The following is a 12794-nucleotide window of genomic DNA, read 5'->3' as shown; positions in this document are numbered from 1 at the left end:
CCCGGGGTCACTGGAGAGTAAGCTGTCACCCTTAAACGGGGGGCCTGGTTTGCACACTTGCAATGTCGTCTCTTCTCCCATCTCATGGGCCCTGAAAGAAATCCACTCTGGTTGCCAGGAACAGTGAAGAGTTAAAAACTAGTTCTAGGCCTTCAACACATGGAATTCATTAGCTTGTAATTTTCTTGGAGTTGCCCTTAAGAATACCTGTATGGGCCACATGTATTTAAGGGAATGTACAAAATACATATGTGTATATCGGCAGGGGTCAGAGGAATATGGGGAGAAACACGAGGTGTTTGGAGTTAGGACATAAGCCAGTTTTGTATAAGGTGTTATTATAAGAAAGGGTAATGAATTTCGAAAATGGATGGGGTCTCCAGAGAGAGGCCCCCACAATTCGTACCAGCATGCGTCCTTTTTTTTTTTTTAATTTTTTTTTTTTTTTAACGTTTATTCATTTTTGAGACAGAGAGAGACAGAGCATGAACAGGGGAGGAGCAGAGAGAGAGGGAGACACAGAATCTGAAACAGGCTCCAGGCTCTGAACTGTCAGCACAGAGCCCGACGCGGGGCTCGAACTCACGGACCACGAGATCATGACCTGAGCCGAAGTCAGACGCTTAACCGACCAAGCCATCCAGGCACCCCAGCATGCGTCCTTTAAATATGAAGCAGTTGTGAGTTGCTAGAGACTGACCAGGATTGTGGATGTGATTTAACTTTCTGAGTTTTTGTCGGTTCCACATTTCCTCTTTCATATCGGGCAGACCCCACACTTGAACCCCCAAATGCCCCATTCTAAAAATAAGGGTCAGTCAGCTATCTGGTCTTTGACCCTACAAGTAGGTTAGGAGATGTGCATACTTGTAGATTTGGCCTTGAAGTATCGATTTAGGGGAGAGGACCCGGCATCAGGACTGAGGGGGCACTTCTGCCACTCAGGACCCAACCCATCTTTCGGTCAAACCTCAGTTTATTGAAACCGGGGATGGGGGTGGATGTGGAAATGATAAAAGAAGAAGTTCATGTGCATTTAAGTACAAGCCCCACCCTACTTGGGAAAGGTTAAAGCAGATTTAACATCATGAGTAAGAGCGTTCCTAAAAGGTTTTAGAAACTGCTTGGTCTTAGTTCCTCTATGCGTATATTTTAAATTTATATTAAGGGCACCTGGGTGGCTCAGTTAAGCGTCCAACTCTTGATTTCGGCTCAGGTCGTGATTTCACGGTTCATGAGTTCAAGCCCCACATCAGGCTCTGAGTTGAACTTGGAGCCTACTTGGGATTCTCTGTCTCCCTCTCTCTGTGCCCCTCCCCTGAGCCCTCTCTCTCTCTCTCTCTCTCTCTCTCTCTCTCTCTCTCTGTCTCAAAATAGATAAATTAACTTAAAAAATAGTTATTTTAATAATAATATATGTATTTTGTTAAATACTTAGAAACTACCAAACATGTACAGAGAAAGAAACCATGGCCCACAACCCTGAGAAAACTTTTCCAAGCACATATGAAATTAATATTCCTGAAATGAAATTAGCATTTTATGACACAGATGATTATATATCTCGTTCCCCCCATGTAACATCCTATTATGAATGTTCTCCTGTCTTATTAAACGCCTTCAAAATACTGACTGCTCTATGCCACTGTAACCTACTGTTGTAAAGCAGAAGCAAATACAGAAGGATGTATGTGAAATTGTAAAGGGAAAACCTTAAAAATTGTTTTTGCATAATAATGAATAATGGGGCATATACAAGGGAAAAAATAACTGATCAGTTATTTTTTCCCTTGTATATGCCCCATTATTCATTATTATGCAAAAACAATTCTTTGCTAATAATTCACATGTTTTCTTCTTTCACTTGGACGTCTATTGTAGGTGTAGGGAACACTCTGTGTCCGCCAGCAGGTTGGGGTATTCCTAATTGATGGCTTGGTGATTAACACTGAAAATTGCACCCCCGCCCTCCCCGGACCCCATATTCCTGACCTAGTCCTGGATGGTGCACACCTCAGGCTCTATCTCTCCAGGGCTTGTAGCAATTCTCCTTTGTGGGGCTTAAGCCACCAGGCTTAAGCCAAGCCACCTCGGCTCTCCGACTGGTATCTTGCCTCATTTGCATTTGATATCAGCTTGAAACTGTAGCTCATCCATTTGTGCAGATCCCAGGATGCTGTGTAGCCGGGACCTTTCCCTGGAGTCTCTAAAGGAGGGGGTACTTTTTGGGATACAGTTAGCTCTAAAGTCGAGCATAAGGTATAAGGAGCTCTCTGGCTTGGGTAGAAACACTCCCGGGTCAGGTAAAGCATTCCAGGGAGGCACCAGCCATCAGGCCAGAAGACTGGGGGGACCAAACTCTCAAGCAGAAACAAAAGCCAGTGTTCCTGTAGGCCAGCCGGCCCTGCACATTCAGTTATTGGGGTAATTTGTGGCAAAGGAAAAGTATTTTGACATGTTTTTTGTGTAGTCTAGGGATTCCCCACTGGGAATTCAATTCTAGCTTAGTTCTCTGTAGCTAGAGCTGGAAGGATTTTATAGTTTTCTAAAACTTGTATTTCTCTACAACTGTTTTTTCATTTTTAATATTTTTATCATGGTGAAATATACATAGGATAAAATGTACCATTTTAACCCTTTCCGAGTATACAATTCAGTGGCATTTAAGTACATTCACTTTGGTGTGGCACCCATCACCACCATCCATCTTCAGAACTTTCTCAGCCCCCCAGAGGGAAGCTCCATGCCCATTAAACACTAACCCCTCATTCCCTTTTCCCCCAGTCCTTGGTGACCTCTATTCTTTCTTTCCCCATGACTTTGACTACTCTACGTACCTCATGTAAGTGGAACTGTACCCCCTTTGTTCTTTTTTGTATTTCTTTTTTTTTTTTAATTTTTTTTTAACGTTTATTTATTTTTGAGACAGAGAGAGACAGAGCATGAGCAGGGGAGGGTCAGAGAGAGAGGGAGACACAGAATCTGAAACAGGCTCCAGGCTCTGAGCTGTCAGCACAGAGCCCGATGCGGGGCTCGAACTCACGGACCATGAGATCATGACCTGAGCCGAAGTCGGCCGCTCAACCAACTGAGCCACCCAGGCGCCCCTTGTATTTCTTTTAAGAAGCCTCTAGAATGTAGCTGCTACTTCAGAGCCATGTCTGAGCAGGCCAGTCTACATGTGATAGGTCTGAGAAACAAGGAGGCTCTGTGTCCTTACAGGACGTACTGCGACTCACCCAGCTAAGGCCACCCTGGTGTGATGGGCTTTTGTAGATGCAAAGAGCACTGGGGCTCTGTCCAGGTGGTTCCTGTCTAGACGCGGTGGCTGAGTCTGTATGGTGGCTTTGGTTTTCCCTGGTTCAGATGTTTGTATTTGACCAGAATCTGACACAATTTTTATACCTTTTTTAAAGCAGTGCATACACGTGGCAAAATACTCCAACTGTTCAAAAATCTTCTGCTCCAGCCTCCAGCCCTTCCCCAACGAGGAGCTGTGCTTATCCACTTCTTGGGTATCTTTTGTAGGTATTCAATCCTTATGACTCGTGTGTGTGTGTGTGTGTGTGTGTGTGTGTGTGTGTGTGTGCGCGCGCGCGCCTAGCCTGGAGTTCATCTAATAGGACGTTACAACTCTGGTTAAATCGGTACCCAGGACTTCACGTTTTTTGTGGCTATGTAAATGCTGTTTTCAGCTGAGTCATACAGTAGGCTGTGGTTACATCTTACTTCTTCACAGCTCTTTGATTGTCCTCAGTTTAATAGTTTCCTTGCTTGTTAGTTTGCTCAATTTTCTAAGTGTCACTCTCATTTGTCCCTAAACTCTACATACATCTCCTCTCAAAGTGATGCGATTACCAGGCCTGATCTTTTCCTAGGAGATGCCTGTCCTGTCCTTCTCCTGCTCCAGTCTGGGCAGGTTGCTCCCCAGGTCTGGGGTACAGCTCTGTCATCTTAACTCTTGTTTCTCCTATTTCCTCCTGGAGCCCAGGTTCTGCACCGCCCCCAACCCCGCCTCTTGGCTTTTACTCCTTCGCTTTGGCACGGAGCCCATCCTCCACCAGCATGGACCTTGCATGTCTGAAAATGCTATTGTGTTTTCTATCCTCACATTGAGGTAGCTTGTCTGGATACAGAACTCAAAAAGAATAATTTCCTGTTGTCATTTGGAAGTCATTGATATATTTCCTTTTTGCCCCCAGATGTGTTCTTGAGAAGTGTGGTGGGGTTCTGATTCATTTGTGAATGACTCACTTTACTTCTCTCTGGAAGCTTCTGGACCTCCACTTTATCTTGGAGTTGTGACACCTCCTGATGAGAGATGGGTGGTCTTGGTGGGTCTTTTCTCTTCCACTGTGCTGCCCACCTACAGGCCTGGTTAAGAAAGACCTAGAATCCAGCCCTGGGGCATTTTCTTGAATTATGCTTTCCTTCCTGTGTTCTTTCTGGAACTCCTCTTACTCAGTTGTTGGAATGCCTAGATTGCTATTCTGAGCTCAGAGCCTTCACTGGGGAGCCTCTAGAGACTGCACCTGCTGTTTCCTTTAGGAAAGGGGAGAAGTTGGGGACAGCAACTCTTCTCCACCTCACCCCCCACCCTGCTCTCAGCATGGCAGCCTTTACTTGCATGTCTCGGAAGCAACATGTAGAATTATTTGTGGAAAATCTGGGTCTGGACTTGCTAATTAATGCAGGCACGTAACCCATCTCCCCAGGCGATTGCTGACCTCTTCCTGATATGAATGACTAAAGACAAAGTTTTGATCATGTTTCCTTTGAGCTCTCCTTTTCTCCTCCTGGTTGAATTTTCCTTCCTTGCTGGTTGGCTTAAGATGCTCCTAGACTTTTCATGCCCTTTGCGTCTGATTTCTGAAGTCCAAGCTGTGCTGCTAAACTATTACTTCCACCCGATAGTTTCTCAGTCGTCCGTCCCCCCCCCCCCCCCCCCCAACGCACACAGGGGTACTTTGCATCCTTGGGCTGCCTTCCTCGGCCTTGCCCTGCATCCCTTTGTGGCCCTCACTTGCATTCTGGCTCCTGACTACCTAAGTCATGTGACGAGGCTGCTGCAACACTGGGCTTCTGGACCCTGAGCCAGAGCCAGGTCTTCAGAGGCACAGCTGTCCTCAGCCTATCAGATCTTATCATCAGTCCAGCTCCTGGGCCTGGCCTCAAGACAATGACTCCTCTTCTAAAATGAACCTGTGAAATATGTGGAAAGGACCCCCTCTTTGGTAGCCATGACCTTGTTTTTTGGTTTGTTTTGTTTTATTTTTTTGTTTGTTGGTTTGTTTTTGAACTGCAAAGAAAACTAGACTGCTCAGCCATGCAGAATCTTCAAGAGCTCCTAGAAGCAGGTGCACCATTCAGCCCCTGGCTGATACTCATGCTGGTCCGGGCACCATTCTAGACACCTGCTTCTCTCCCTCTTTCTTCCTGCCACCATGACATCCAGGGAGATTTATTAGAGGAGGGTCAGCTAACCCCTTATTTGGAGATATTTGTCCTGTGAAGTCTCTTTCCATGTTCTCCCAGTGACCTCTAGACATTATGACCTTCAGTCCTGCCCTAAAGCATGGAGAGATCTGGCCTTTCTTTGAAATCCTGAGTCCTCCCCAAGTCCAACTTCCGTTCATCAGGTGCAGTTCCAAAATTATATCACTCCCGCACAGGAGTGAAGGGAAAGGGGAAGGCAAAGTATTCTGAGTCAGTGGGACACTGCTCAGATTGGCACATCAGAAAGGGCAGGTGACAGACGATAGTCACATTATTGGGCCTTGGGAACAGTAAGGAGGTAATATTAACCCAAGCAGCTCTGGTTCTCCTCATTCTGATTGACACCATTCTTTTTTTTTTTTTTTTTTTAATGTTTATTTATTTTTGAGACAGAGAGAGACAGAGCACGAGCAAGGAGGGGCAGAGAGTGAGGGAGACACAGAATCGGAAGCAGGCTCCAGGCTCTGAGCTGTCAGCACAGAGCCCGATGCGGGGCTCGAACTCACGGACCGCGAGATCATGATCTGAACCGAAGTACCAACTGAGCCACCCAGGGGCCCCTGATTGACACCATTCTTGATGTGTATTTTACTTACTCTTTATCAGAAGCTAAAAGGGAACTGCAACATGGTATCACTGGGGAGAAGTTGTAATTTAAAATGTTCTATGTTTGTTCTGAAAACCGTGTGTTCAAAACCGTGTGTTCAACCTCAAGTCCAAGGGGCCTTGCTGTGGCAAATTGGCTCCTGATGCCGCTGTGCTGTTTGTATATCCTGGCGGCTGCCACCTGTGGGCCAAGATGGCGTCCCCTCTGACCTTGCCAGCTTCCTGGTCTCTTTTAAGCATTAAGCTTCAGGCCTTGATGGGTTGAGGGATGGGTCTTATTTTGCTTTGGGATAAATAAGTTGTATCAGGGAACAAGCTACTAGAAAGGAAGATGGACCCCTCCAGTTTTCTTCTTTTACTTTCTTTCTCTAGCCACAGCCTTTGCTCTGTCTGATGAGCGCAGTAGAAGAAATCCGTGCCTTTGGGTCAGTGAAGGTGTCCCCCCCCTTTGAGAGCATTTGAGGGCATTTCAAAGAGTTCCTTATGCCCTCACCCCTTCCCACACCCAGCTAAGGGCAGGTTTTGCCTAACTTCTTGTGTGTAAACATGTCTGAAGGGTGGAAAGCAGGATTCTGAAGCTCTTAGAGCTAAGGCCACCTGTTTATAGCAGATACTTTACAACATGTAGTGTTCAAACTATAGTATAAGGAAAACGAAAGAAAGGTGATCTATAATAAAATAATATGAACGTGAACATGTAGATGCCTGGCATGACCACTCCAGGAGAGATCATAGAATACACAGGGACTTGCACCGTGGCACGCCCCTCACGCACGTGGCAGCCGCAAATAGGGAGGTGCTGTCCGTGATCTGAGTCATGGCCAAGTTCCAAACAGGACAAAGGGATGGCAGCACCCATTTTCAGGTAATTGCAGTCCTGGGAATTAGGTGGATATTAAGACCAGACAAATTCTTTGTGTGTCTGTAAATGGAATTGGGTTCTAGTCTCAGAAAGTCATTTGGGTTATGGAACAGTTGCCCCTAGCCCCTAAAAATCATGGTGCCTCCTAGTTATTGTGCCCACATAAAGCAACCCTACAGGGGCGCCTGGGTGGCTTAGTTGGTTAAGTGTCCGACTTCGGCTCAGGTCATGATCTCGCGGTCCGTGGGTTCGAACCCCACATCGGGCTCTGTGCTGACAGCTCAGAGCCTGGAGCCTGTTTCGGATTCTGTGTCTCCCTCTTTCTCTGACCCTCCCCTGTTCATGCTCTCTCTCTGTCTCAAAAATAAAAAATTAAAAAAAAAAAAATTAAAAAAAATTAAAAAAAAAACCAACCCTACAAATTTGCAGCAAAATGCCTTGATGGGGCAATACCCCAACATAGAGAACCGTGGTACAGAGCCTTCCATAGAAGGCAAGAGGAGGGACAGCATATGTGTTAGTCATGTTTCTTCAGAAAAAACAGAACCAAAGAAGGAACGAGAGAAAGTTATTTTAAGGAATTGGCTAATGTGATTGTGGGTGCTGGCAAATCTGAAACAGGCAGGGCATCAGCTGGAGACCGAGGGAAGAGTTGATATTATAGTCTTGAGTCCGAAAGCAGTTTAGAGGCAGAATTCCCTCTTCCTTGGAGGACCTCAGTCTTTGCTCATAAGTATGGCTCTCAGCTGGCTGGATGAGGCCCACCCGTGTTGTGAAGGGTAATCTTTACTCAGAGTCTCCTGATTTAAATGTTAACCACATATGGGCGCCTGGGTGGCTCAGTCAGTTGGGCGTCCGACTTCGGCTCAGATCATGATCTCGCAGTTTGTGAGTTCGAGCTCCGCGTCGGGCTGTGTGCTGACAGCTCGGAGCTTGGAGTCTGCTTCGGATTCTGTGTCTCATTCTCTCCACCTCTCCCCCACTTGTTCTCTGTCTCTCTCTATCTCTCAAAAATAAATAAATGTAAAAAAAAAAAATTTAAATGTTAACCACATCTGAAAAATACTTTCACAGAAACATCTAGAGTAATATTTGGCCAAATATCTAGATGCCATGACCTAGCCACGTTGACACAGAAGATTAACACTCAGAGCATATGATAAACAGGTTGAAGAATGTTCTGTTCCTATAGCAGAAACTCAAAGGGTATTCAGTGTAAATATCTTTATGTGTTTTCTTTGAAGCATAACCAGTGTGCAGCGTTCAGACAATGGTTCATATACCTGTAAGATGAAAATAAACAACGAAGAGATTGTGTCTGACCCCATCTACATCGAGGTGCAGGGTAAGTCCAGAGGCTACAGAGTGACCTGTATTTATCGCTTTGCATATAAAACTCTAGAGTTTAGCATGCTCATTTATAACTCTGTAATCAAACTTTGCAAATTCATAAGCACTGACATTTTATAAGGTGATCCTCTTTTTAGACTTTAGGTAATAATAAATAAATGGCGTGAATTCAATTCTCAAAGTTTTAGCTCTATTCTGAGCAATAGGGCTGAGATAAAAAACAGATTATGGACTCCTTTGTCCTCAGGTTATTTACAGTTTAGAAGCCTGGAGACTTTTCTGGAAGCGGTATGCATTCCATTATCCGGTTCTCAGTGCTGGCACCAGGTACCCTTCGCCTGGTTTAGGGATGATTGGCCTATTATTCAACATCGGTACATGTGGATGGTGAAGCCAGGAGGGTGAGTGGTTTTCCTGAACTGGGTCAGCAGCTCAATCTGGGACTCATTTTGGGCCCTAGGATTTGTCAGGTAGATGGTTCAGTGCAGTTCCATGATGTGACATAAGACGGGCTCAGTGTGGGTCCGAATGAGACGTCGACTAGAAGAAGGCGGTCTCTGCCCTCAAGGAACTTGAACTGCAGTAGGGGATGTGAGCTGATGGCTAGGTGAGCCCAGGTCCCAAGGCCCCGGGTCTTGGGGCGCATGCCTGGTTCTGCAATGGCGGTGCCTGTCGAGGAAGTCTTCAAGGAGGAAGCACCTCTATTCTCACCACAAGCTGTCATTCCTCACCAGCCCACGGGCTGCCTCCAGGGCCCTTGCATCTTGGCTTTCTGAGATACCCCTGCCAGCAGAAGCACCCAAACACCTTTCTTTTCTACTTTCTCCTGACCCGCCTCACCACAGGCTTTAGAAAAAACAAGTGGTTGGCTTTTCAGGGAAGTTCAACCAGAACTGTCCCACAAGGAAAGCCTCCTCTGCTACCCATCCTTTTGCAAACCTAAACCTCATACCCACTAATGCTGCAGGAGGCCTGAGGTGGGGAGGCCCCTCAGAGGAGTCTGTGTTAGCGCTCTGCTCTAGGCCCATCCCAGGCTGGACAGCTAATGCCTCCTCAGGGTTATGTCAGCACCAGCCCTAGGGGAAAGTGGGGGTGTGGAGGATGGTAGTGTTCCTACATTTGCTGTAAATGTTGGGAAAATGTTGAGAGGACATTTAACTTGTCAGAATCCCAACAAAATGCCCAGGGCAGGATCACATTAGGTCCAAATGGAGTCTTGCAAAACTTTGAAATAGGAATAAAGAAGCCCATTATGCCACTCCCACATCATTCCTTCTGGGACCAGATCTGTGAGTTCCCAATCCTCAAAGAACATGGTTTAAGTGCCTGAGGACAGTTAACTTGACTTGTTAATTTTTTAGCACATGCTCCAAGTACGTAGTCACTGGCTTTCTCTGAGGTATTTCTAAAGTTCCCGTCCTTATGGCCTCGATTCTGAATCACAGTCAAAGATCTTAGGAGTGGAAGTATGTAACTGTGTCTGCACTGTTATCATTAGAATGCACTTTGAAAAATGGCCAGCCCTGTATAAGCCCTGTGCAAGTGTACAGATGTTGAAATTCATTATCATTCATCTTAAAGGGACACACGCAGTGGATTGTCCTCAAAAACAGGTGGACCTATTACGTGGCTTTGTTTTCACTCCATGTGTAGTTTGGTAAGAAACACTGAAAAACGTGCCAGCCTGTCCCAGGAGTTGGAATAATGCCTGATTTCAACACCGCCAGGCCTCCCTTCTGGTAAAACCAGTTCTGAATCACCATCATAACCCCTTTGAGAAAGTGTCCTAGAAAGCCAGCTGGAGCTAGTTGGGTAAGAATTAGCTTCTATTCTTTCTCAGCCAACTTTCAGAAGGTGCAAACTAGCCATTTCAGACCAGAGGTGGTATATAAAGAAATCTATTGCCAAGTTCTAGAACAGTCTCCATTCCCCTTGGGGCTCTGCCTTTGCTTGAAGATCTGAAACATTCTTTCACTGAACTCTTTCTCCCTAGGACTTCCTCACTTTACTAGACAGCCTGAGAGCATGAATGTCACAAGAAACACAGCCTTCAACCTCACCTGTCAGGCCGTGGGCCCTCCTGAGCCCGTCAACATTTTCTGGGTTCAGAACAGCAGCCGTGTTAATGAACAGCCAGAAAAATCCCCTTCTGTTCTAACTGTGCCTGGTAAGTCCGAGTCGTGTGACTTATTTATTGCTTCCTTTCTAATAGTGAGAGGGATCACAAGTTTGGTGACCACTGCCTTGCACTAGCAGCGAATAGAAGAGAATGAAACACAGGTGTGGCAGCTGAGGTGAGGGTACGTGGAAAAGAAACCCTGGGAGTGAGAATTCACAGGCCAGGGCTGGGAAGTGGGTGAATGCCCTGAAGGGTGTCTGTGGTTTAAGTTAGCGAAGTGGCCGGAGTCCCTGAGCCCGGGCAGTGGGAGTCTTGCTCATACCTCCCATTGCAGCTGGTGCTTGGCTGGCCTGGCAGGCCATGCACTTCAGGAAACCACTTGACGCGAAGACCCCTGATGTGAGGTTTGACAGCAGGGAACCCCACTGGTCACGCGGCACTGCTGTGGGATGACTGAGTCATTGTGGATTGTGGCCGCGCTGACAGTGGTCATCTTGATTCCCATCCGAATGGAAGTATCTCGGCTTCGTTCCCGTCACCTCCCTGAAAAGGCTCTTGGAGTCAATGCCCTTGCTGTTTCCCGTGCTACGAAAGCCGGTGGACTCCTCTCTGGCTTCTCTCATGGCATCTTTTCAGCAACATCTGGCAAGGGCACCACCCCCAAATCCTTCCTTTCTTCATGCATTCAGCGACCATTTTGCCAGGGAGTGCTGTATCCCAGGGGCTGTTCTAGGTTCTGAGAACACAGGGGTGAACCTCTGGCAACAGTCTTCCTGGCTTCCTTCCCACCCCACCGCTTCTCCTCTGCCCTTGACAGGCACATCCCTGGACCCACTTCTTTTCACTCTGAGACAGTCCCGCCACCCTGGGAGAGTTCCTCTCTGTCCTTGGCTTCAATACTATCTGTGCAACGGTGGCCTTGGGCTTTGTGTCCTGGCCCAGCCCTCTCTTCTGAGGTCCAGGCTCACGTATCCAAGTGCCTCCTTGGCATTTTCACTTGCTGGTACGTAAGTATCTTAAAATGAAACTCCTGTTCCAGCTCCTCTCCACACTCACTTTGCCCCAGAATTCCCCATCTTAGTAAATGGTATCACCATTGGCCCAGCCTTCCTCTTTCTCATTCTTCATGCCAAATGCATCAGCAAGTTCTGTCCATTCTGCTTCTACGGTGCATCCCGAATCTGTTTTCTCTCCTTCCCTGCTCCACACCACTGCCAGCACCCTACCAGTGCAGTAAGTAGCTCCCTAACTGGTCTCTTCGCTTCCAGCCCTGTCCCCACTCCAATCCATCCTCCTCAGTGGCTCCCTGTCATCTTAGACTGTCACTCAGACTCATTCCTGTCCCTGCCCATCGGCCCTGTGAGCTCTGGCCTCCGCCCGACTCTCCAACCCACCCCGACGCACCTTCTCCTCCCTGCTTATTAAGCACCGGTCATCCTGATTGTCTGTCATTTCCTCAGACACATTGCCCTCCTTCCTGCCTCAGGACCTTTGCATCCTTTCTTCTGTCTGCCTGCACTGTTCTGCCCTCTGCCCTCTGCCCCATGACACAACTCAAATGTTACTTCTTCTGGGAAGCCTTTCCTGGTCATTCAACTATTTTCGGACCTTCCCACCTCTTTATGGACTCCCAGTCATGTGTTGCACTCGCCACAGTCTATAATCACCCTATTTATTTCTGTAGCTTCCTTGTCTGTCTTCTCAGAGAGTATATGCTCAGCAAGGACAAGGACTTTGTCTGTCCCAAGGCAGTGCCTGACTCATAGAAGCACTCACTGAATATTCATGGCAAGAATAGACCAGCAAATGAATGCCAGCCCCTCGGTTTTATCTCTGGATCATTTTCCTAACTCCTGACTCCATGAGGAATATTATGGTTTTCTCTCCCTCCATCTGAATTATTTTTGAGTCTCCCCAAGAAGCTGATAATCAAGCTACTTTTTAGTTTCAAAGTCAATTTGGAAAATACACCCTACCCCTTCTAGGATGGTAGCTGTAAAGACATTTGTTTTTATTGAGGTGAAACTGACATACCGTTAAGTTGTGTAGAATTTAAATGCACAACTCAGTGAGTTTTGGTAAATGTAGACACGCATGTAACCACCCCTTCAATCAAGGCATAGAACATTGTCATCACCTCAGAATGCCCCTCAGGCTCCCTTCCCATCAGTCCCCACCTCTCATAGACAATGGTGTACTGATATCTGTCATCACGGATTACTTTTGCTAGTTCTTTTTTTTTTTTTTTTTAATGTTTATTTACTTGTTTTGAGAGAGTGCACGCTAGCTAGCCGGGGAGAGGGACAGAGAGAGAATCCCAAGCAGGCTCCTCGCTTTCAGCATAGAGCCCAACACGGGACT

At 46.7% G+C, this 12794-nt stretch overlaps 1 protein-coding gene across 2 annotated transcripts in view; it reads left to right on the top strand.

The window, feature by feature from the left end:
- The window catches only part of MERTK (MER proto-oncogene, tyrosine kinase), a 126305-nt gene that overhangs the window by 29721 nt on the left and 83790 nt on the right, over positions 1-12794 (top strand). For both annotated transcript variants that reach the window (XM_019445225.2, XM_019445210.2), the window contains exons 3-4: positions 8209-8309; positions 10308-10481. In XM_019445225.2, coding sequence (XP_019300770.1) covers positions 8209-8309; positions 10308-10481 — 275 coding nt within the window. The remainder of the gene's footprint in view (positions 1-8208; positions 8310-10307; positions 10482-12794) is intronic.

This window comes from Panthera pardus, unplaced genomic scaffold (genome assembly GCF_024362965.1).
Source record: "Panthera pardus isolate Hobbes unplaced genomic scaffold, ASM2436296v1 HiC_scaffold_26, whole genome shotgun sequence".
Classification (NCBI taxonomy): domain Eukaryota; kingdom Metazoa; phylum Chordata; class Mammalia; order Carnivora; family Felidae; genus Panthera; species Panthera pardus.
The sequence above is the reverse complement of the archived record's forward strand: the minus strand, read 5'-3'. Positions and strand labels throughout refer to the sequence as shown.